This window comes from Anomalospiza imberbis, chromosome 15, assembly GCF_031753505.1.
Source record: "Anomalospiza imberbis isolate Cuckoo-Finch-1a 21T00152 chromosome 15, ASM3175350v1, whole genome shotgun sequence".
Taxonomy (NCBI): domain Eukaryota; kingdom Metazoa; phylum Chordata; class Aves; order Passeriformes; family Viduidae; genus Anomalospiza; species Anomalospiza imberbis.
Genome location: NC_089695.1, coordinates 1,309,645 through 1,330,599, shown reverse-complemented (window position 1 = coordinate 1,330,599; position 20,955 = coordinate 1,309,645). Strand labels below are relative to the sequence as shown.

General features: G+C 53.6%; 1 protein-coding gene and 1 long non-coding RNA gene across 8 annotated transcripts in view; both read left to right on the top strand.

Moving 5' to 3' along the window:
* Window positions 1–20,955, top strand: part of SIL1 (SIL1 nucleotide exchange factor) — a 92,547-nt gene that overhangs the window by 67,760 nt on the left and 3,832 nt on the right. For all 7 annotated transcript variants that reach the window (XM_068205449.1, XM_068205450.1, XM_068205446.1 and 4 more), the window contains one exon: window positions 20,369–20,465. In XM_068205449.1, coding sequence (XP_068061550.1) covers window positions 20,369–20,465 — 97 coding nt within the window. The remainder of the gene's footprint in view (window positions 1–20,368; window positions 20,466–20,955) is intronic.
* Window positions 5,292–8,639, top strand: LOC137482859 (uncharacterized). Its single transcript, XR_011004250.1, has 2 exons — window positions 5,292–6,383; window positions 6,815–8,639. It is a non-coding gene; the product is annotated as an uncharacterized lncRNA (long non-coding RNA).

The following is a 20,955-nucleotide window of genomic DNA, read 5'->3' as shown; positions in this document are numbered from 1 at the left end:
CCACCTGATGTCCCTGAGGAGCTGGGCTGGTGACATCCCCTCCCTGAAGGCAGCTGGGGTCCCCACATGAGCTGGAGGAACGCTCTCGCAGCCGCTTCCCACCGAGGCTCGGCCCCTCGGTGCCACTGCGGGAGCCCTGAATAGGTTTGAAAACTAATTTGCTGCTCAGAGCATCAATAGATGTACGTCACTTGTCCTTTCTGCTGCATTTAATGAGTTTCCAAGGTACTGCAGCCAGTTCCAAAAGGCTGCCATCAAAGGATCTTGGCTTCCATCAGAATCCTCGTGCCCCTCAGCGCTCTGCACTTCTCACGTCTCGCATGTCTCTTATGAATTCAGTGCAGAGCACATCGTATAATTTCTTGCAAACATCCTTTCCAGCCTCTCTCCTTTTTTTCTGAATGCCTTGAACTCATGGGACGGGAGAGAGGAAGGGCTCTTCCTGCAGTGAGGTGGTGTTAGCTGGAGCCCAGGCGAAATGTGGGTCATGCTAAACGTCCTGTCGCTGCTGCTCTCCACAGTCATGACTGCCTCAGTTATTCCCTCCCGGTGCTCACCATAACTGCTTCCTTCTGTTAATCATCCTGAAGCTGGCTTTGGGCATCGCAGTCTCAGCTGTCACCATGTGGGACAACACCTCCATGTGGGTGAGGAGGGAGGGGACGTGCCAGTGCTGCCAGACTGACAGCCAGGGGACGATGGGCACAGCCCTGCAGCGGCAGTTCCAAGGGACAGGTCATTAATCCTTAGCTGCATCTGCTGAGATCAATAATTAGGGCTGTTGTTTTGTACAACCCACCAGATCAACATGAGAATTGCTTTATTGAAGTGGACGTGCAGGCCTGGCTGGCTGGAAAGGCCCCGTGGGGGCATTGCAGAGGAAGGAACACAAAACCCAGGTGCTAAGGGTGTGCTGACATGTAAATGAGGCTTCCCGAAGCCTTGAGCAGCTCAAACCTGCCATACACGATGAACCACAAGAGTTCTTGGGTTTTGTCTATTTCTGTCACTGCAACAGGGAGGGTTGGAGAGGCTTTCTGGGTGCTGGTCCATGCCTGGTGCAGCAGGGTGGCTGCTGCCAGCATCCATCCCTCTGCTCAGAGGCTGCACATGGGAGCCTGTGTGAGCTCCTCTGCATGTTCCTCCTGTCCTTCTGGAAGCAGGTTGTGTCATCTTTCCATACTTACTTTGTCATAAAAGCCCCTAAATACGATTGCATGTCTTGCAATGAGCAGGAACTCACCCGAGTTGTTTTCCAAATTAATACCCTGCTGCTTTTACTTAACAAGGTGTTTTTCCAAGCTGAGAATAGTAACGACTCTGAGATTTCTTTTTAAAAAATGCATTTTTTCTCAGGTGCTTCATATTGAAATCTGCCTTAATTTCAGTTCAGCTAGTGTGTGAAAACACACGGTGTGGCATTATTAGTCCCTGAAGGAATAAAGACAGATGGAGCCCCAAAATGGAATTGGCTTTATGGTTAATTGAAACCTTCAAGAGTGCAGGTGAGTCAGGGCTTGCTCCCCTGGCAGCACGTGGGGATCAATGCAGTTGGCAGGAAGAGCTCAGGGGGAGACATACAGATGTCACCTGGCAGAGCCAGCCCCGAGCTGTCCCTCCCAGTGGGACCGGTGGCTGGAGGAGGGCAGGGGTGGCCCAGGTGTGGGTCGGGGGGAGGGAGGGATGGTGGTGTGTCGAGGTCCTTGTGTGGATGATGTACTTGGGTAATGAGCTGCTATTTCTGCCTCGAGCCTCCGAAGCTGGGCACGATGGCTCCTGTGTCCCTGCACAGAGAGCTGAGCAGGCAGCGGGGAAACGTTCTGAAGCACGCTCCAAAAAACTTGGGGATGTGGAGGTATGGGAGTGGCATGGGGTTTTGGGCTCTGCTCTGGGTTCCTGCTCCATGTGTGACCTGCACAGTTTCATCAGGTTTCCCATCCTTGCCTGTGAGAGGGAAGGGAATAATGAAGAAACACCAGGTGGTGTTATGTGTGGTGGCTTTAGCATTTGTGGATATTTCTGGGGTCTGTAGCCACTGACATTTACAGCATTTTCTGCTGGATAGGAGGAGAAGAAGGTGTTGCAGAAAGGAGAGTTCTCCATCATGTTTTGGCAGCCAGTCCTCCCTGTGCAAACTGGCTTTACTGCTCATAGTGGTGCTTTCGTGGTCAGCAAGTCCTGAGCAGCTCTGGAGCTGGGGAGATGCAGCAAGTGAAGGCAAAGTTGCTTTGCAAAGGCAAACTGGGGTCTGTTCTGGAGCTATGTCAGCACTTCTGTTTGGAGAGAGCATGAAGGGGATGGTCAAGGGCAGTGGTGGCAGCCCCAGGGGATTCCCAGTTTCCCACCTGGTGCTCACTGCTGGTCTGGCCTCTGTGTACAGGCTGTGCTGCCATGGCCCACGTGCCAAAGAGAGGCCTGTGGGTGCCTCCCCCTGAGGCAGCTGAATGGGGCTGAGTGTTGAGAAGAATTTAAGGAAGGATTTGGCGTGGGAAGTTGAAATTGGCTGTGGAGATGATGGTTTAAAGTGTGGACGTGGCCGGGGGCCCGTGGCTATGTGTGCTCAGCAGGTGTGTGGGCACTGAACTGCTCTTGCTGGGGCAAACTGGATAACGAACGGCATCCATGGGTCCCTCAGCTGGGAAGAAGGTACAGGGGACATCTCCTAGATGCAGCCAGGACAGTCTTTTCACAGGCACCAGCACCCCTTCCTGTGGTGCAACAGCAGCCCTCCCACTTAAGAAGGTGATTGGGACCTTGCTAATTGTCCTGATGAGTGGGAGCACTGCTGGAAATGAGCTGGTCCTGCAGACCTGTGGGGAGCTGAGCTAACTCCTGGGACATCATACCCAGCACCTCACCAAACATCCAGTGTTCGCTTACTCTGACAAGTGCAGTTTGATTTTTGTTATCCCTGAGCCCCCCTAGGATGGCAGCAAGTTTGCTGAGGTGGATTTTGTACAGGGAGGAAGGCTCTGTAGCTGAGCTCTATCTGCAGGGGCTGGCCAGAAGTCGTGGAGAGATACTATAGGGCTGCTGTGGATTTTCTTTTCTTTCCCTGGGGACTCCGGGGATTGCAGATCAGCCGATTGTGGATTAGTGGATCAGGAATTAGCAATGCCTTTTTCATTCTTATGTTACACACTAATGAACTGACAAATTTAATTTCTTTAAATCCAGCTATTTCAGCTGGAATTGGCGAAGTCGTCTTCTGTCTCTTCTGGTACCTTGAGAATGGCTGAATCCTGATCTCTCTGGGGTCACATCATCCACATTCACTTCTTTGTCTTTAGCCTGTGGCTGTTCAGAAGTGCAGAGTGCTCTCCAGGAAGAGCCCATCCCTCGTGGGCGGTTGCAGAGTGTCCGGGCACTGCCAGGGGCTGTGGCTCTCTGCAGCCACATCTGCCTTGCCAGTGCAAGGAGGGGAGCACAGCCCCCGGGAGCGGGGCTGGCACCAGCCTGGGGGCTCAGCTTGGCTGTCTGAGTCCAGTGGCAGCAGCTCAGGTATGTCTACCAGGCAGACACACTGTCAAACCCCGTGGCTCTGCCGAGTGTCTCCATGGCTCAGCACAGAGTGTTTGCCCAGCTCCAGGTGCAAGGTGTGCTTGGCTGACATCTGGAATCAGAATATCCTGAGTTTAAGGGACTCACTGGGATCATCCAGTCCAGTTCTGGCCCTGCACAGACACCCCAGCAATCCCCCTGTGCATGCCTGGTGTCCAAAGGCTCCTGGAGCTCTGGCAGCCTCGGGCCGTGCCCATTCCCTGGGGAGCCTGGGCAGTGCCCAGCACCCTCTGGGGAAGAACCTTTCCCTGATGTCCTTCCCAAAGCTCCCCCTGCAGCCGTTCCCTCCTTCCCTGAGCCCTGCCCTCGGCTCCTCTGCTGCAGCTGAACCAGCCCAGTGCCCTCAGCCCTCCTCGGGTGGCCCCTCCAGAGCCTTCCCCAGCCCGGCCCCTCCTTTGGACACTCTGGAACAGCTTTGGGTCTCTGATGTGGCACCCAAAACTGTCTCAGAACTCAAGGTGAGACCACTCCAGTGCAGAACAGAGCAGGACAATCCCTCCCTTGCCTGGCTGGCGATGCTGGGCCTGATGCCCCCCAAAAAGGACGAAAGAAAAATCTAATAGATTTTTTTTTTTGCTCTTGGGCTCATTCCTGTGAACGAAGCTGAGATCTTCCCCTGCTCTTTTGCATCCCTCCGTGGGGAGGGTCCTGTTCCTTGGGCAGCCCCTCCACTGTCACAGGCTGGGATTTGGATGACACTGGTGGCTCTGCAGGCCGCAGTGGGCTCCACGTGCCTCTCCTCCAGCTGCACTGTTCTCCAGGTCTGAGGTAGCACCTCCCTACCCAAACCCTGTGCCAGGGACAGCAGAGAGCAGAAAAAGGCGTTTCTGCCGCTCAAAGCCTGACGGCCTGCGCTGTGGGACCCCGTCGGCGGGGGAAGAGCAGATCCATCATTACCCAGAGCTTTCAGTGAGGACTAAACAAAACGGCCCTGGGTCTCCAGAGCAGCCTTTATTCCTGCATTCTGTGATGCTGAAAGTGGGTCTGAAAGGCGGCTGGCTCTCCACGAGCCCCGGCACAGCCGTGGGCCGGCCCCTGCCGGCAGAGCCGCTCCCGCTGCGGGCCAGGAGCGCAGCCCGGGACATCCGTCACTGCCCCGGCTGATGAACGGCTCTGGGGCTGTGCCGCTAATATCTTGATTAACAATTAGCATGATGGAACCGGCAAATATATCTCGTTCCTCGCCCCAAGCCGACAGGTGAGGATGGATATATGTTGCCTGGTTGATTGCTGTGCCTTGTTAGAGCCTATTTAGGATTGATTGAAAAGCAGAGGCTTTGTGTGAGGAGAGACCTTTAATCTCCTGGCAGAGCCAAGTGCGTTTCCCATCAGGAAGCGTTCCTTCTCTGCTGCTTATCTCTAACCCCGCTTTAAACCTGAGCCTGGCGGAGACCAAAAGAAAGGCAGGATCAAAACAAAAATAATTGGGATCGCTGGCTTCCGTGGGCAGTCCGAACCCGTTATTCCTACTTATCAGCTAGTTATTCCTATATAACTCTTGCAAGAGACAATTCAGCAGTGGCAGCATCTCCTTGATGAAAAGCACTCCAATGAAATAACCATGGCAACAGTTGCTGAGGGCTGGCATGGTGAGGGACGGAGATGTGCTCTCCAAAGGACTCCGGGCCCAACTGCCCTGACAAATGGCCCTGCCGAGCACCAGGAGGTGATGTATGGACAGCTCTGTGAGCTGGCTGTTGTCCTGGTGGGGTCCCAGCTGTGCTGGGCATGCAGGCTGCCCCAGTGGACCCAGTTACAAGTCACATTTTGTTAACCATGGGCATCTTCCCGTCCAGGTGGAAGGGGAGCTCATAACCTGAAAGCTGAGCGGGAATCATGAGAACACTCACTCAGGAAGGAAAGGCCAAGGAGGGGACCTCAGGGAGGGACACCATCTGTGATTCCAAAGCCATAGAGGATTTCCCAGGGTTTGGATGCCCTGGGAAAGGCTGTGTCTCTCTGCTGTTGGTGCCAGAGACTGGTATCAATAATGAACACTTGGCATGTCTAGTTTCAGATCAGCTTCTTTTTAAACCCACGCTAAGACTGTGTTTGATGCTCTACAGGAGAGGTGACAGAGGCCACGTGGTGTTGCACGTTGGGCATTTGCCTTGAAGAGTTGGGCCCTTGGTGCATGGAGGAGCCAGCAGAGCCTGGACTGAGCCTGGAGAGTTTGTGCCAAGGGTCCTTCACCCCTGGCTCATGCCCCCCCGCCCAGGGGTCTTCTAAGTGCTCACTGTAAGGACCACCCCTGTCCTACTGCTCTCCAAATGCTCTGGTCATAATCTTGGCTGGGGAGCAAGCATCCCAAGGGATGAAGGCCTCTCAAGTAGCTTTGTGGGCATGGTGGTGTTTTTGTTAGGCACTATTCTCTCATTGTTGTCTTCCTTAATTGGACATTTATAAGCCTGAAAAGTAAAAGAAGGAGCATTCACCAGAAGAACAGAGGAGTCTGCTGAAAAGCAGCATTTGTACAGATTTCTAGAAAAGGGCAGTAAATACTCCACCTCTGCTTAATAATAATAGTAATAGGCAGACTAAGTATCTCTAAAAATATAAAATAACGTGGGCCTATTTGGAATAGTCAACATCCTTATCAGCCTGCTGCCATCTCTGCAAACAAGTTTCGCTAGAGATTCTGGGCATGATTTTCAATGGCTCAGAGCAGCTGTAGCTTCTTTGACTTCAGTGAAAAGTCTGAGTGCTTGGCACGGTGGCAAACCAAGCCTCTTCCTTTCTGCTTCAAATTGGGGCTTGATTCTAAGTGAGATGAATTTTCTCCTCCTGATAATTCTGTGCATCTGAAGTGATTACAGCTCCGTGTGAGTGCTCTTTTAGGAGATTTCAATGCAGCGTTTTCTTCCGTCTTAAAAAGGTTCCTTCAAGCCTTATGATGCTGGAGAAGGGAGTGGAAAAAATAAATCCTGGTGGAAGCCGTTACATCTTCCTATGCAGATGAGAGATTAAAACTTGTATTTTTATAAAACACTCACGGGGGCTAAATCGGAGAAGTTCTGTTGAGGCGAGCGGGTTTTGGCTGGTGGGAACGTGCTGCTAAATTCTTATCTGCCGATGGGGAGGCAGAGCAGGGAGCGGTATTATTTGGAGTTCTTAGAGAGTGAGCTTTAATGTTTGCTTAACTCCACTAAAAATAGACGCCACCCTCTTTTCCTAATAGGCGGCATTTGTCACACTTGATTCATTTCCTCTCCCAAACGGAGCTCCTTCATGAATATTCATCTCTACTCCCCAGGAATCTGCCTGTCCTCAGAAGTTGTACTCGCGGCGACCGTGCCGTAACAATGCGAGTCGGGCTTCCAGGGCCCCCGAGTACCTGGCCCGGAGCAGCAAAACGCGCTGGTACCGACAGCTCCCATTGATTGCTGCCTCTCGGAGCCGTGATTGCCGTTATCCCTCTCGGGGAGCCCCTGAACGACGCTCCCGTTCCTGTTGTCATAGCAGCGCCGCATCGCCCGGTGTAGCCAAGTCTCCGTGGCTGCTAATTGTGTGATGGGAGGATCAGTTTGGCTCTTTTTCTAGTGGGGATTAGGCCAAAAGGTCCCTTCTGAACTGGGATGAATGCGGCTTCCTTCAGAAGACACTAAAACTTGGTAGTTAGAGGGGATTTCTGACGAGGGAAGCTTTCCAGAGCAGAGAGGGAGAGCAGTCCTCACAGAGCTCTTCCATTCGTGCTCTGCCACTGCTTAAAGCAGGAGGAAGCCCCCCAGAAATGCCAGAGGAGGCTGCGGAACGGTTGATTCCCCAGTAAGGAAGTCTGTCGGTGCCTCAGACCTTCTGATCTTGGGGAGTCCAGAGCGTGTGGAAGGTCCCTGCTACTGTCATTTGCTGCTGGAGTGGGAAGAATCTGCTCCTGCCTGGTGAGCACTGAGGAAGCAGGGATCAGTTCCTGCTCGTTCCTCTGGTGCCGTTGCTCAGCACCACCAAGGAGATTTTCAGCCACGTGCAGGAAGAGTTTTATTGTTCTGGCGTTGTGGGTGAGAAATGTGCACAGCAGAAGGAATGATCTCATCACACCTTTGCCCCTGCGAGCCCAGGAGCGCTGTGTGGCAGCCACGGTTGGTTAAAGAGGGCACAGGAGGCAGAGGGATGTTTGCTGCTCGACCCTGAGGAGTGATTTATCAGCCAGGATGCTCTTGTTAACTGGTAGGACCTGTGCAAGGCTCAGCATCCCTGTCCTGGCATGGAGCAGCAGCACGGGGTTTGCCTGGAGCTGGAGGGCCAGTGGCTGTGTCATCCCCAGGGATGGTGGCTCATCTGTGGGCTCGCTGCTGGCTCAGCCTGGAGGCAGGAAGGGCTGCAAACAATTCACTGTTCCCACTGCCAGGGGATGGGGATCAGCTGTGCTTGTTCCCAGGGCCCAACTCTTGGGATGCAGAGGGCATATTTGTCCCCTGTGCCTCTCACTGGGTTTATTCCACAGTGCTGAAATGTAGCCAGGGTAATCCGTGACCTAAACGTGGGCATGAGTGGTGTTCTTAGAGAATGAAAAGAGAAAAAATAAATCCTCACCCACCTCAATCTCTCTTCCCAAATTAAAAACTCCCCTGGCCAAGCCCTGCAAATGAGTTTTTGTTGTTTGTGCAGCGAGGAGCCAGATTTTTAAAGGCTGGCTTTCAATTTTACAGCCGTTTATTACAGGCATGAATAATTGCTGGCACAGTGCTACCACTGCTGTTGTTTGCTCTTAAGGTTGGGCCAATTACATATGTAAGCCCTTGATTTACAAGCAAAAGCAGAACTAAAGTAGCTTTGTGGCCTACATTTCCAGAATGAGCGATGTGTCCATGGTCAGCTGCAGGTTCCCAGATTTGGGCTGTGAAACACAGAGGTCCATGGCCATAAATGTGTGGCCCAGATTGTCCAAGGCATCCTGTGGCATGGGCTGTCACAGCACAGTGTGAAGGACATAAACAGGGAGCAGTGAGTGAGGCCTGGGAGCCTGCCCAGATTGATCCCATGGCAGGAGTGCTGAAAGACTGTGCTGCATTTGGGGAATTCACAGTGAGCACACAGAAAAGAGAGGGAATTGGAACTGAACATAATGGTTCTGCAAGATGGACTTAAACCAAGCCTGTCCAAGTCCTGCTTCCTAACATGAGAACTGATCTGTCTCTAGCTCCTCTGTGCAGTCAGCCCTCCTGGGAGAGGAGAATCACAGAATCCCAGAATGGTTTGGGTCGGAAGGGACCCTAAAGCCCATCCCATTCCACCCCCTGCCATGGCAGGGACACCTTCAGGCTGCTCCAAGCCTCAGTGTCCAACCTGGCCTGGGACACTTCCAGGGATCCAGGGTTAGCCACAGCTTCCCTGGGCAGAAGGGTCTCATGTTCTTCCCAATATCCCATCTAACCCTGCCCCTGTCATGTGAAGCCATTCCCCCTTGTCCTGTCACTCCAGGCCCTTGTCCAAAGTCCCTCTCCAGTTCTCCTGGAGCCCCTCTAGGCAGTGGAAGGGGCTCTGAGGTTTCCTCAGAGCATTCCATTCTCCACTCCACCTCTTTCAGCCTATCTCCAGAGCAGAGGTGAATCCACAGAATAGCTGCTATCCACTGTGGAACTTAAAAATGGCTGATTGAGATCAAGCAGAGGATTTTTTCTTGCTTTTGCACAATAGGCAGAGAATGGGAAGGAGGTAGGTCAGTGTGATGGCTGTTCTCCATGGGGTGATGGTTTCCAGACATCACCCACAACTCCTGTGAGCTGGACTCTGTGTTGCCCAGTGTGGGGAAGGTGTCACCGTGCTGTGCTGGTGCCACTGGGTGCCATCAGCCGTGGGCGGGGTGGGAGCCAGCCCAGCGTGAGGGAGGGTGAGGAGCTGTGCTCCTCCGCCCTGGCCTGGTGGCAGGCCGGTGTCCTTGCTGCTGGGGGAGCAGGAAGGGCAGGATGTGAGTAAGGGCAGGAGCAGGCAGGATGTTTGTGGGCGCTGAAGTCATTGCCACAAATCAGTCGTGGATGTTGTCAGCGCGAGGCAGCGGCAGCTCGGCTTGGGAAGAGGCCAGCGTGTCACACCCCAGGGGCTGGCCAGAGGAGCAGGATGCACTCATGTCCTCACTCGTCACACAGCAGGTGGCTTCTCAGCCCCCTGCTGCAGGGTTTGTGTGGTCAGCTGGAGGCCGTGGCCACCTCCCTGGTGTGCATGGCCCGGGCTCAGTCTGAGTCCTGCTGATGGACCTCGGCATGGAGATGCTCTGCCCCAGCTCAGCACAGGCTGCTCCCACATGGCGTCACAGACATTCATCTGGGCAGGAAGCGCTGGTGCAGGACCAGTGATTTCTGAAGTGGTTTCCTGAAGGCAGAGGCAGCATCCAGTCCCCCCAGGGCGGGCAGACCCCGTGGTGTGCACTCTGGCCCTGGCAGACCCCGTGGCAGCAGAGCCATGGGGACGCACAGCCAGATTTGTTTACGAGGCTGCAGTCAGCCTGGCTTTCACACCCCAGCAATTACTGGCAAGGCCTGGCTCCTCCTGCGCCTTCGCAGCACATGTGTGAACTCCTGGTGGTGTCACCTCCCGTCCTCTCCTAGCGGAGTCTAGCAGTGGGAAGTGATCATCACAACTCACATTTGCCTGGCGTATGTCTTTCCACAGTTCCAGAGCGTGGAATGAATTGAACCTGCTTCCTCCTTCACCTTCAAGCTGTTCCTGGATGCAGGCAGCTCAGCTTCCACAACCACGCTCAGCTCTCGGAGCTTTCTTCTGCCCTAGGGATGGAGCCCTTCTCTCCTGCCTGGCACAACCTGCCTGGATGCTCCCCCTTGCAGAGATGTTGTTCATCTCACGATCTTTGGCCTTTTCCTAACCCTTCCCTTGCCAGGCTGAGGCTTTCTGTCCACTCCCTCCTCCACTGCGGCAAAGGAGGGCTTTTTGTCTTTGCCTTCAGGGTCATTAAATCTTACTTAGCACCTTGGATTTCTTTGTCAAGGTATCTGCTCTCTCCATCCATCAGTGATGTAGGGCACGCTGCTGACATTCTCTTCCTCCTGCATAATTATCTTATTCCACTGCATCTTTTATGCAGAATCTTCCCTCCTGGAGGTGCTTCTCTCCCTGCTCCCACTCTTCCTGAGCACCCAGTTCAGCTCTGGTACCTGCCATGGCCTTGTTTCTTACACCTGCATATGAATCCTTTGAGTTATTCCTGTATTTGATTAACTACCTTGATCATTTTGGCTCTTTGAGAGCTTGATTCAGGCATTCATAGGTGTTTCCTTCACCCCCTCTCTCAAGATGGGATCTGTGTCACCCAGCTTCAGTGCTCCTACACGAGTGTCCACCTGAGCTGGCTATCCAGCCAGGGACGGGGAATCCTCCAACTGGCAAATCCTTCCAGCTAAGGCAGGAGTCAAAGGCAGCCCCATCTCCCATTAGACAAATCATCTTTTCTGCTCGCTGCTGCTGACCTTGAATTCCTCAGGTGCTTTTCAGAACAGATGCAGCCCCCTTTAGAGTGACCCTAATGCTCTGGGCAGTGGATTTGCCTCTCTGGGTTAGCCAGGGCAAGGCCCATGGAAAAACAGACACAGGCTCTCCAGGGACATGCAGACCACAGGTCAGGACGCGTTACTGAGGGAGCCCAGGCAGCTTTTATGGGCTGGATGTCTTAATTGTAGCTGTCTGATGTTAACAGAGATGAATCTGACACTTGGAAAGGTTCGGGGAAGTGTTTTCTTCTTCATTTGTATTTAGGAAATGTAAAGGTATATAGTGAATGTTTAAAACCCAACAGCAACACTAATAACAGTAATTTTAGGTGGGCACAGTTTTCTTTTATCTTTTAACTGAAGTTGCTAGAAAAAATGACTGCTGTGCTGATACTTGGCAGGAACACTGATGTGAGTACCCACTTGTTTCTGAAAAACGCTGTGGGATTTTTAATGACCATCAGCAGCACAACCTTGATTTTTAAATGTCATCCTAAATGTAGCAGTTACAGCCTCCTCTGCCGTGGCATGTGGGTGGGTGAGTAGGGATGAATCAGAAAGCAGAAAGAATTGCTGGTGCTCTCTGTGGCTCCCAAGTTTTCCTCGAGGGCTTCCCACCTAGGAACTGGCTGGAATTATCTGTGGGTTGTGTTGCAGTCCCTGGTCCCGTGGCATCTCCTACTGTTGCTCTCCCCTCTATTAATCCATGATTAAGTCACTTGATGTAGAATGAGCTCATCAGGTTTCTTCAGGAGCTGGTATTCCACAGGATATCCTCTCTGTTTATCAACACAAGATAAATGAAAAAAAGGTTTCCTAGCTTTTGCAGGTGCAGTTTTCCATTCTCCCTCTGGCTGGAAGCATTCCCCAGGCTTCACTTTTGGAGCTGAAATCTCTGCTTGGCATTTGCAAGATGGTGATTTGCTTTTGTAAATGGAGCAAAGTCTTGGTACTGAGTCATGACTCAGTGAAACAAACCTACGTGTATCGACTAAAACGATTCTAATAGCACCATTAAACCCGCTGGGGCCGGGAAGAGCCAGAGTGACACGGCAGTGGGCTGGCTCCAGCATCTTCCCTGGCCTGCCAAGGAGTGGCACGGGCCGGGATGAGGCTCGGCAGCCACGAGCGGATGGGTGTTTGAGGAGCATCCCTCCCTCCCTCCCGCCGTGCTAGCCGGGCTGCGGCGGGGCACGGCCGGGAGCGGAGGGAGGCTCGGCTCGGAGCAGCGCTCTGCCTGCCCGGGGACGGGAGGAGCGGCGAGCAGATGGCAGGGTGAAAATAGGACAGGGCTGCGCCGAGCTGCTGCTGCAAGGGAGAGGAGTGAAATGCCTGTTCTCACACTTCGCTTTGTGTCTCGGGAAGAGCTGCGGAGTGCCTGCGCTCCGCTGGCATTCCCAGCAGGAACGCGCCAGGCAAAGGCTTCCTCGGGTTTTTGATATTATTAGCACTTGTCTTAAAGAAAAATCAGCTCAAATGAGCAAGCGAACAAATAAAGCGAGTAACAATGGAAGGGCTCAGCCTCGGGCCCCCTTTAGCATCTCTCGGGATGATTAGTGGGATGTGTCACATCGGCACCGCGGAGCCCGAGCGTTCCGAGCGAGGCTCTTGTGGTGCTTTCAGACAGCTTTTTGCAGTGTTTTCATCTCACCTAAGGCGTGTGAATAGGTTTTGTTGAAATATCCGAGTGATTTGGCGTGCCTGGAATGATGCCCAGAGTGATTCAGCATGCTCGGGGACAGAATTGTGTGCAAAGCTGCCCCTCTGCGGGGTCTGAGGGGCTCGCTGGGGTCCTGCAGCAGCAGCAAAGGGCTGGGAAGGACCTTGGGTGCTCTGCCGCCATCCCGGACCACTTCCCAGCGGGAGCCGGCAGGGACGAGGCGTGCGGAGAACGGGAGTGTGAGGAAGAGGAGGAGCAGGCAGGCAGCAGCCAGCACTCACACTCGCACCCTGAGGCAGCTGACAACGCTCCTGGGAGCACTTCAGTCTCCCCATCTATAAACCAGGGGGTGCTTGGAAGGCTCTGTGATGAACACCACGGGATGAGCTCGAGGCCGTGGTATTAATCCTGCACTGTTGTTCTTCTTTCTTGCTGTGTTGGGATTTTTTAAAAAAGAAATCAACACAATTTTTGAGGGCTCTGGCTAAAATGGCACAGAAATAAATGAGTTCTGCTCACACTTGGAGAGCATCTCCTCATTTTTATTAATGTAGCCTCCGATGAAACATAGCCCATCCCCCAGCACCGATCCCTGTCTGACCTACAGTAAATACCAGGCTTTCAGGAATCCACGGGGAGTGTTTTGTAAGTGTGGCACACGGAGCCATATGGTTGATTTACCCTCAGAAACAAAGCATCAGTTGGGGTGATTGAACACCGGGGGGATTTCCTGGGATGCCTTTCTCCATGCACTGTGGAGCACTTGCCTGTACCTACGTGAAAGGATCAATCATTCACCACGCCGAGCTGGAAGAGAGCTCATGCTGCTCCTGTGACCACTGCAGGTGGGACACGAGTCACCTAGTCCAGCCCTTGTGTCACAGAGGGGTGACAAACCCTCAGAGTGGCCTGCACAGCCCATCCTTCACCATCAGAACAGACTGACCTTGATGGTGCTGACATGGCACCATCAGGCAATCGTCCTGAAAATCCCCAAACCTTTGCTTTTTTTCATAAAATAGTCTGTGGAGTGTTGATTAAACCCATAGAAGCTGAGCTGTTAGCTCAGGCTCTTGAAGCTGCCCTCCCTACTTGCCCTGGTGTCTGGGTGCTCCAGGTGCAAATTCCCCCTGGAGCAGCCCAGTGAGGGTCAGGGAAAGCTCTGGTGTCCTTGGAGCCAGGGGTTCATGCTGGCACTGAAATACAGCTCAGAGCTGGCAAAGCCAAGGGTCGGGAGAAAAGAAGGGCTCTGGGGGTGTCCTTGGAGGCCTCACTCCTGCTGGGGCAGTGAGATTCCTGCCTGGGCTCGCTTTGGGGCTGTCTGTGATCTCCTATCTGGTTTTGTGGGACCATTTTTTCCTACGGCTGTAAATATAGCCAGTCAGTTTGTTGTTGGTGTGTGTTCAGCAGAGCAATCTGGTGTGATTGCTTTTGTTCTGGCACCTGAGATTTTACTGCCAGAGTTGGTATTCAGTCTACTCTGCTCCCTAGAGAGGTGAGGAAGAGGAGGGGACTCAGCTCAGTTCCCGTGTTCCCATTGCTTCCTCTGTGCTTTGGGCAACTCCTTGATTCTGCTGACTCGCACAAGTGCCCCAGCTCCTGTATCCCACACCTGGAATGCTGGGTCCCAGCTGCAGGGGCTTTCTGCAGGGCTGCAAGGTGTCTTGCTGCAGCAGATTTGTTACTCTGTATTTTTATTTAATTATTTTATTTTACAGCTCTTTGTATAAATCCAATTATCCATCTGTTACGCTGCGTTGGGGCATCACAGCTCCTCGGATTTTTTCCTGTTCTAAACACTTAACTTGCCCTGCCTGGGCTCAGGTGAGCTGGGGCTCCTCCCTGCAGGGCTCCCAGTGGGTCCAGGGCTCCCAGTGGCTCCTGACCACACCAAGCTCTGCACTTCCAGCTCACATTGTGACTGCAAAGGGCCAGGAGCTCGCACGAGGTAATTCCCACTTCCATGGTGTGCCTGGGAGCAGCGTGTTCCCAGTTAAACCCGATGGCACTGTGCTCCCAGGGAGCCTGGGGCTCTCTAATGGCATGTTACAGCCCTCTTGCTTTCAGAGGGATGCTGGAGGGCTCACAAGAAGCCCACCTCTCTCTTGCCTGGGACACAGATTTGTGGTTGGAAGCCAAGCCAAGGTTCCCCCAGCTTTTCCCAGGTCCCTGCCGTGCTGTTCCTGTGTCTCTGGGATGATTCATGCTCCCAGCTTTGAGTACCACATCAGCCCATCAGATCACACAGCCACATACTCAGCTCCTATTTCTTCTCTGCAGTTCTGTTCTCCTCTTAGCAACAAATACTCCATCACCTAATTGCTCATTAAAGGCCGTGCTGTGTCCCTGTAATCCAGGAGGTCACAGGCAGCCGTGGTGCTCTCCCAGGGACGCTGCTGCTCCCCCGCCACGGCGGCGAGCGCCTGGCTTGGCAGAAAGTGAGAAGGCAGCATTGCATTGAAGTGGAGATTTTCATCTTCTTGGGGATTTTTTTTATATCTCTCCTATATTCTGGGTTTTTGAACATCTAACATCTCTTTCATGCTTCACATCTTTCATATGAAATTGTTGTATTGTGTTGCCTATTGAAACCTAGTTTTCCTTTTGTCAGGTTTTCCCCCCTCACCCCTGCTTTCTTCTCTGCTGTATTTTGATCGGTGCAACGACTTAGGGCTCCATTTTTCTGGGTGGTTTTTAATCTCCTTAAGTCCTATCTCTGAAGGCCTTTGTCTGTGATAAACTCAGGTCTGAGCTGGTTCTTGAAGAAGAGGATTTTTAGGCCAATTCTGCTGCATGCGGCCCTTGTGGGAGGCTCTGGGGGTGACTGTGCCTCATCCCTCCTCCTTCATCCCTCCCTCCAGTAGTCAGGCAGCCTTGGTGGCATTGGGGTAATTTTATTATCCTGTATCTCATATTGTGCATGCAAATGTCCTTTTCCATAGCTTTGGACTCTGGAAAGCCTCAGTTAAATGTGTGTTTTGTAAGGGATTCACCCACCCTGTGCTTACGTGTCATTTACTGGCAGAGCCAGGGGATCATTTTGGAGGGCAAGGAGGCTGTAGGGCTGTTGATACAGAGTTGTCCCAGTTATCCTCCTCTTTAGGAAGGAAGCTAGGAAGTTTGGAAGGAGATGTGGATACCTGGGAAGTCATGGATTCAGAGCCATCTGGCTCACTGCAGCTGCTCCATGGTCATTTCCCACAGGGATAGTTCATAGCCAGAGCTTGGAATGCAGAAGGAAGCTGTGTTCTCCTTGTGTGTTGCTTCTCACTTGAACTGTTTTAATGCTTTTATTTTTTTTTATTCTCAAACCTGCAATCTTAAATTCAGTCATGCAAGTATTAATGAGCTGCTGATCACCCTGCCTCTCTTTTCTGCCCTTGTTCAGTCGCAGATTTACAGCTCTAGTTCAGGATGGAATTACTGACACTGTAATTATCTGTTTTATCTCTCTATCTATTATTTGTCAAACAATTTTAACATGACTGTGCTTACAAGAGCTGTCAGAAATCCTCCAAACACTGAGAAGGATGAAGAAGTCACTGGCCTTTTCAAGTGTGACCCTGGTTGTGTTGCTTTGTTTTCAGGGCTCAGGGAAATGACCTTTTCCATTGCCTGTCAAACTGTGACCCAGGTGTGAGGGTTTGAGAGCCCCAGGAGCCAGACAAGGCACATTTCAGTCCTGCTGGTTCGCTCTTGTTTTCTCCATTAACAGATTTTGGACTGAAAACCAGGGAGGGGAAGGGAAAGAGGGGGAGGGCAAGGTAAGCAATGCTGCCTTGCTGCCTGTTTCTGGTCCTCAGGTTACAGCACAAGCTAAATAGACTACACTAAATTTTTTAGGCTGTTTCACAGACTTACAGACTTTGATCCCCGGCTTTGATTTCCCAGGCGGCACCGCAGAGCGCCGGTTCTGAGCAGAGAAGAGACCCATTAAGCCCCGTCTAGCCCGGTGATTATCATGCCTTTGCACCAGCACCGGGGCTTTCATCAGAGCTCAGCTCTGCAGCCTCCGCTCCCTGTGCCCGGGGCGATGCCAGGGCAGGAGGAGCGCTGTGCCAGCACCCAGGCAGGGACAGCCCCTCCATCCCACTCCCTTCCACACCCCTGCTTGGTCCTTCCCCACCTGGCTTCAGCAGGATGCCCAGGAGAGGAGGTCACCCATTCCTTCCCAAGGTCTCATGCAGTTTCTGCAACAAGCAGGCCATGAAATAAATATTCTGTGTGTGTCCTTTTCAGAGCAGCAGAGATGAGGGCATTTGCCTGCCTGCCCTGCTCTGTGCCTCCAAATCCCTGGATCCCTCCGCACCACTTGGCTTGCTTTTTTTTTTAATTTAAATCTAATTTTGCTGCCTTATTGTAAGTTCCCACCTAACTCCAGAGCTGCTGTCGCCTCAGGGCTGTGTTGCAGCTTTTCAGTCTTCCCACACCCATCGCATGTGCAGTCTGCAAAAACTTTGAGAAGTCTCTCCTAAATTTGTGCACTTGGGGTCGTCCTAGGAGGAGTGGAACAAGGGTGTCTCTTAGCAGAGAGTACTCTTGAAAAACCCCTTTGACTGCAAAGTGGGAACTGCTTCCATGCCAGGAGTTGCCAGTGAAAATGCACAGAATGTGGGCAGCATGGCTGGGAGGCACAAGGAGCTCAGATGTGCAGCGGGGGCCACATCTAGAGGGGATGTGCTGTGACCCCACAGCCAGGCTGGGCCACCCCAGGGCAAAGTGGGGCTGTTCGGACATCGGGGTCTCTTCTGGGAAGCTGCGTGGGGCTCGTGTTGAGTCCCTGCAGCCTGTGGCTGTTCCTCACCCGGGACAGGGGCTGGTTAATCTCATCAGTGCAGCACACCCAAACCTGTGCCATCACTGCAGCATTATGGGATGTCACCATAGGCTGGCCCAGCCCTGGCCCAGCCTCAGACTCCCATTTCAGTGAATTTTGTTGCAGATGCCACCATCCTGTCTCCATTAACAGATTAGCATGGCTGAATTTCCCATGCGAGCGCTCCAGTCTGTCTCATTGTGTTTATTTTGTTCAGGCTGCTTTTCCCTGGGTTTGACAGTGTAATTTGTACAGATCTCTGCTGAGTTTTCCAAACCTTCAAATGAGCTTTTTTGTTAGTTTGAAGCCAGGACCATTGATAGCAGAGACAGAGCAACAGGAGCATTGAGAAGCGAGCAGCACACCCACCAGCCAGGAAAGCACCCTCACCTCTGGAGCTGCTCCTTGGCAAAAGCTCCATGGTTCAGAGATTTTAATTAGATCAAATCCTCCAGGTGACCAGCCAAGTATTAAAGGCATACCAATTTCTCAGTTGTGTCTCTTGCTGTAAGAGTTTTTATTATTTATTTTAGAGAGATGTGGCGAAAGAGCTTGGATATCCCAAATGTGCAGTTCTCCTTGAATGGCACCAGGAGGTCTCCAGGCAGGGGATTGTCCTTTCAGTGCACTTCTACTCAGCAAATTGCCTTCCTGCAAGCTGCTTCTGCACTTGTCTGGTCTCCATTGCCCAGAGGGACTTGCACATGAAATGGCATCAGACTTTTGGACCACATGCTGTTGGGGCCATGGCTGTGGCTGCAGGTTTGGCTGGAGCTGAATGAGAGCCCCAGTTGTGGGCTGAGGGAAATTACTTTGGGCCCAGGAGGAGCCTGGGGACGGCTGAGGTTTTAGAGCTTGTGCTGTTTGCCTCTGTTGACTCCCCAAATCAGTGCCCAGGCCAGTCAGGGATGCCATCGAAGGATCATTGCACAGCATATTTGGGTGGAAAATCACATCCTGTTTTTGCAGGAGGAGACCCTTCTGCACCTCCTGGCATGGGGGAGTTGGGGATGGACTCCTCATGGTGGATGTGTCAGGTCCCACCTGACCCAGGCACTGCAGAAGCTGCTTTGCTTCCAGGGATGCTGCAGGGCTGGTACAAGGGGGTCTGAGAATTGTGCTGCAAAAATCTCATCTGCAGGCTGATCTGCTCCTGGGTTTGTTCTTTCTCCCTCCTGCCCTGTCTGGGCAGGTCACAGATGCCCCCACCTCAGCAGGGTGCCTGTGCCATAGCTGTGCCTGGATGTCTGCTGCAGCAAGTGAGGAGGGAGAAATCAAAGGTGGCTTTCAACAAACGCCCTTTTCCTGCCCTGAGGTCAGCCTGGGAAGTCAGGCATTGCCATCTGGGAAGTCCCACACCAGATTTGCTCTGAGCAATGGTTTTAACTCCAAGCTGCTCCTTGCCCAGCTCCATTTGTCTCTGGTTTTGTTTCTTTATGACCCTGCCTGCCTCTGTGTCTCTTGTTTCACGGAGGGGCTGGGCCGTGGCTGCTGCAGCCGCTCCCTGGGAGCAGCGGGAGCTGTGGGTGCTCTAGCGGGGCCGGTGACCTTTGGCTGGAACGGGGCCATTGCTGCTTCAGAGCCCAGCAAAGGCTGCAGTGCTGGAGCTGCTCCTGGAGCGTGAGAGCGCCGGGATCAGGGATCGGACAGCTGGCACGCTTGCCCTGACTCCGAAAGCCCTGCCGAGGAGGGAGCCTGGAGGGTCTGATGGCTCCACCACCTTCCAAGATGCATTAGAAGTGGGCTTTTAATGTGTCAGTGTGGTTGGTCTGTCTGTGTGTCTGTGTGTCTGTCTGTCCCTGGGCAGCTGCTGGCATCCTGACCTGAGGTATCAGGCTGCCCTGGCAGGTGGGAGAGTGGATTTATCCACAGCAGTCCTTGGAGAGGAGCTCTTGCTGTGAGGCGTGTGTGGGTGAGCAGCACGCTCGCAGCAAGTGAGGAGAGGGGGAAGCAGGAACTGGAATATGAAGGCTGTTCAGGAGTGGATGTGATGTGGAGTGAGAGGATTCATGGAACCAGGGAGCCACAGGGGAGGGCTCCTTGCTAGAGGAAGCCAGGTGGGATGGGGGATGTGGTGGGAAGGCCCAGGTGACCCAGTGCCCTCCCCACACCTGCTGCCTTCCCTTCAGGCGTGTTTGGGATGGCTGCAGGGTCTGTACCTTCTCCATAACCATGAGCCAGCATTGGTGGGAGCTGGGGGGTTTTGTTTTGGGATCGGTTGGATTGACTCTTGTTACACTGTGGGGTGGAAATAGAATTAAATAGAACCACTGAAGTTGGAAAATCCCTCCCAGACCATCGAGTCCCAGCCGTGCCTGATCCCCACCTTGTCCCCAGCCCAGAGCACTCAGTGCCACCTCCAGGTGTTCCTGGGACACCTCCAGGGATGGACACTCCAAACCCCCCTGGGCAGCTCCTCCCAGTGCCTGAGCACCCTTTCCATGGGGAAATTCCTGCTGGTGTCCACCCTGAGCCTGCCCTGGCCCAGCCTGAGGCCGTTCCCTCTCCTCCTGTCCCTGTTCCCTGGGAGCAGAGCCCGACGCCCCCGGCTGTCCCCTCCTGTCAGGAGTTGTGCAGAGCCACAAGGTCCCCCCTGAGCCTCCTTTTCTCCAGGCTGAGCCCCTTTGCAGCTCCCTCAGCCTCTCCTGGGGCTCCAGCCCCTTCCCAGCTCCGTTCCCTGCCCTGGGCACGCTCCAGCCCTCAGTGTCCTTCTTGCCATGAGGGACCAGAACTGGGCACAGCCCTCAGGGGCCTCAGCAGTGCCAGCACAGGGGACAGGCCCTGCCCTGGTCCTGCTGCCACCCCAGTGCTGGTTCAAGCCAGACCAGGGTGCCTCCCTCCTTGCCCTGCCCCACTCTGTTGGTGACCTGCCTTGTGCTTTCACCCCTGCAGCAACCCCAAAGTGCAGATCGAAGCCATCGAGGGGGGTGCCCTGCAGAAGCTCCTGGTTATCCTGGCCACAGAACAGCCCCTGGCTGTCAGGAAGAAGGTGAGGAGTGGGGCTGCACCTCCGAGCAAAGCTGGGCTTGTGCTGAGCTCCGTGTAAACACCCTCAGGACATCATGGACATCTGGAGGGTGTGGGACCCCCGCTGCCCCCCAGGCTGGGTGGGCTTCACTCCCAGGGGTGCAGAAGGGGGCCCTGGGTACCAAACCACCTCAGCAGCACCGGTGGAGCCTGCACTCCCCTGGCTCTGCGGGTGTCCCCCCAGTGCCAGCTGTGGCTCTGCCAGCCCGCAGGGACAGCACGGTGCCACAGATCCTGGGGGCCACAGGCGAGGGTCCCCACGGCAGCGCAGCCATCACAGGCTGACAAACATGGGAGGTGACATTTGGAGGAGCTAATTGCTGCAGCCAGCCCCGTGTCCTGCCTTTGGAGCAAGAAGCAGCACCAAGAGCCCCAAGCCAAATGTGCAGCGCTGTCCATCGGGCTGGGGGCTTCCTCGCCCCCTCCCTCTCTCCCTACTGTATTCCCTGGAG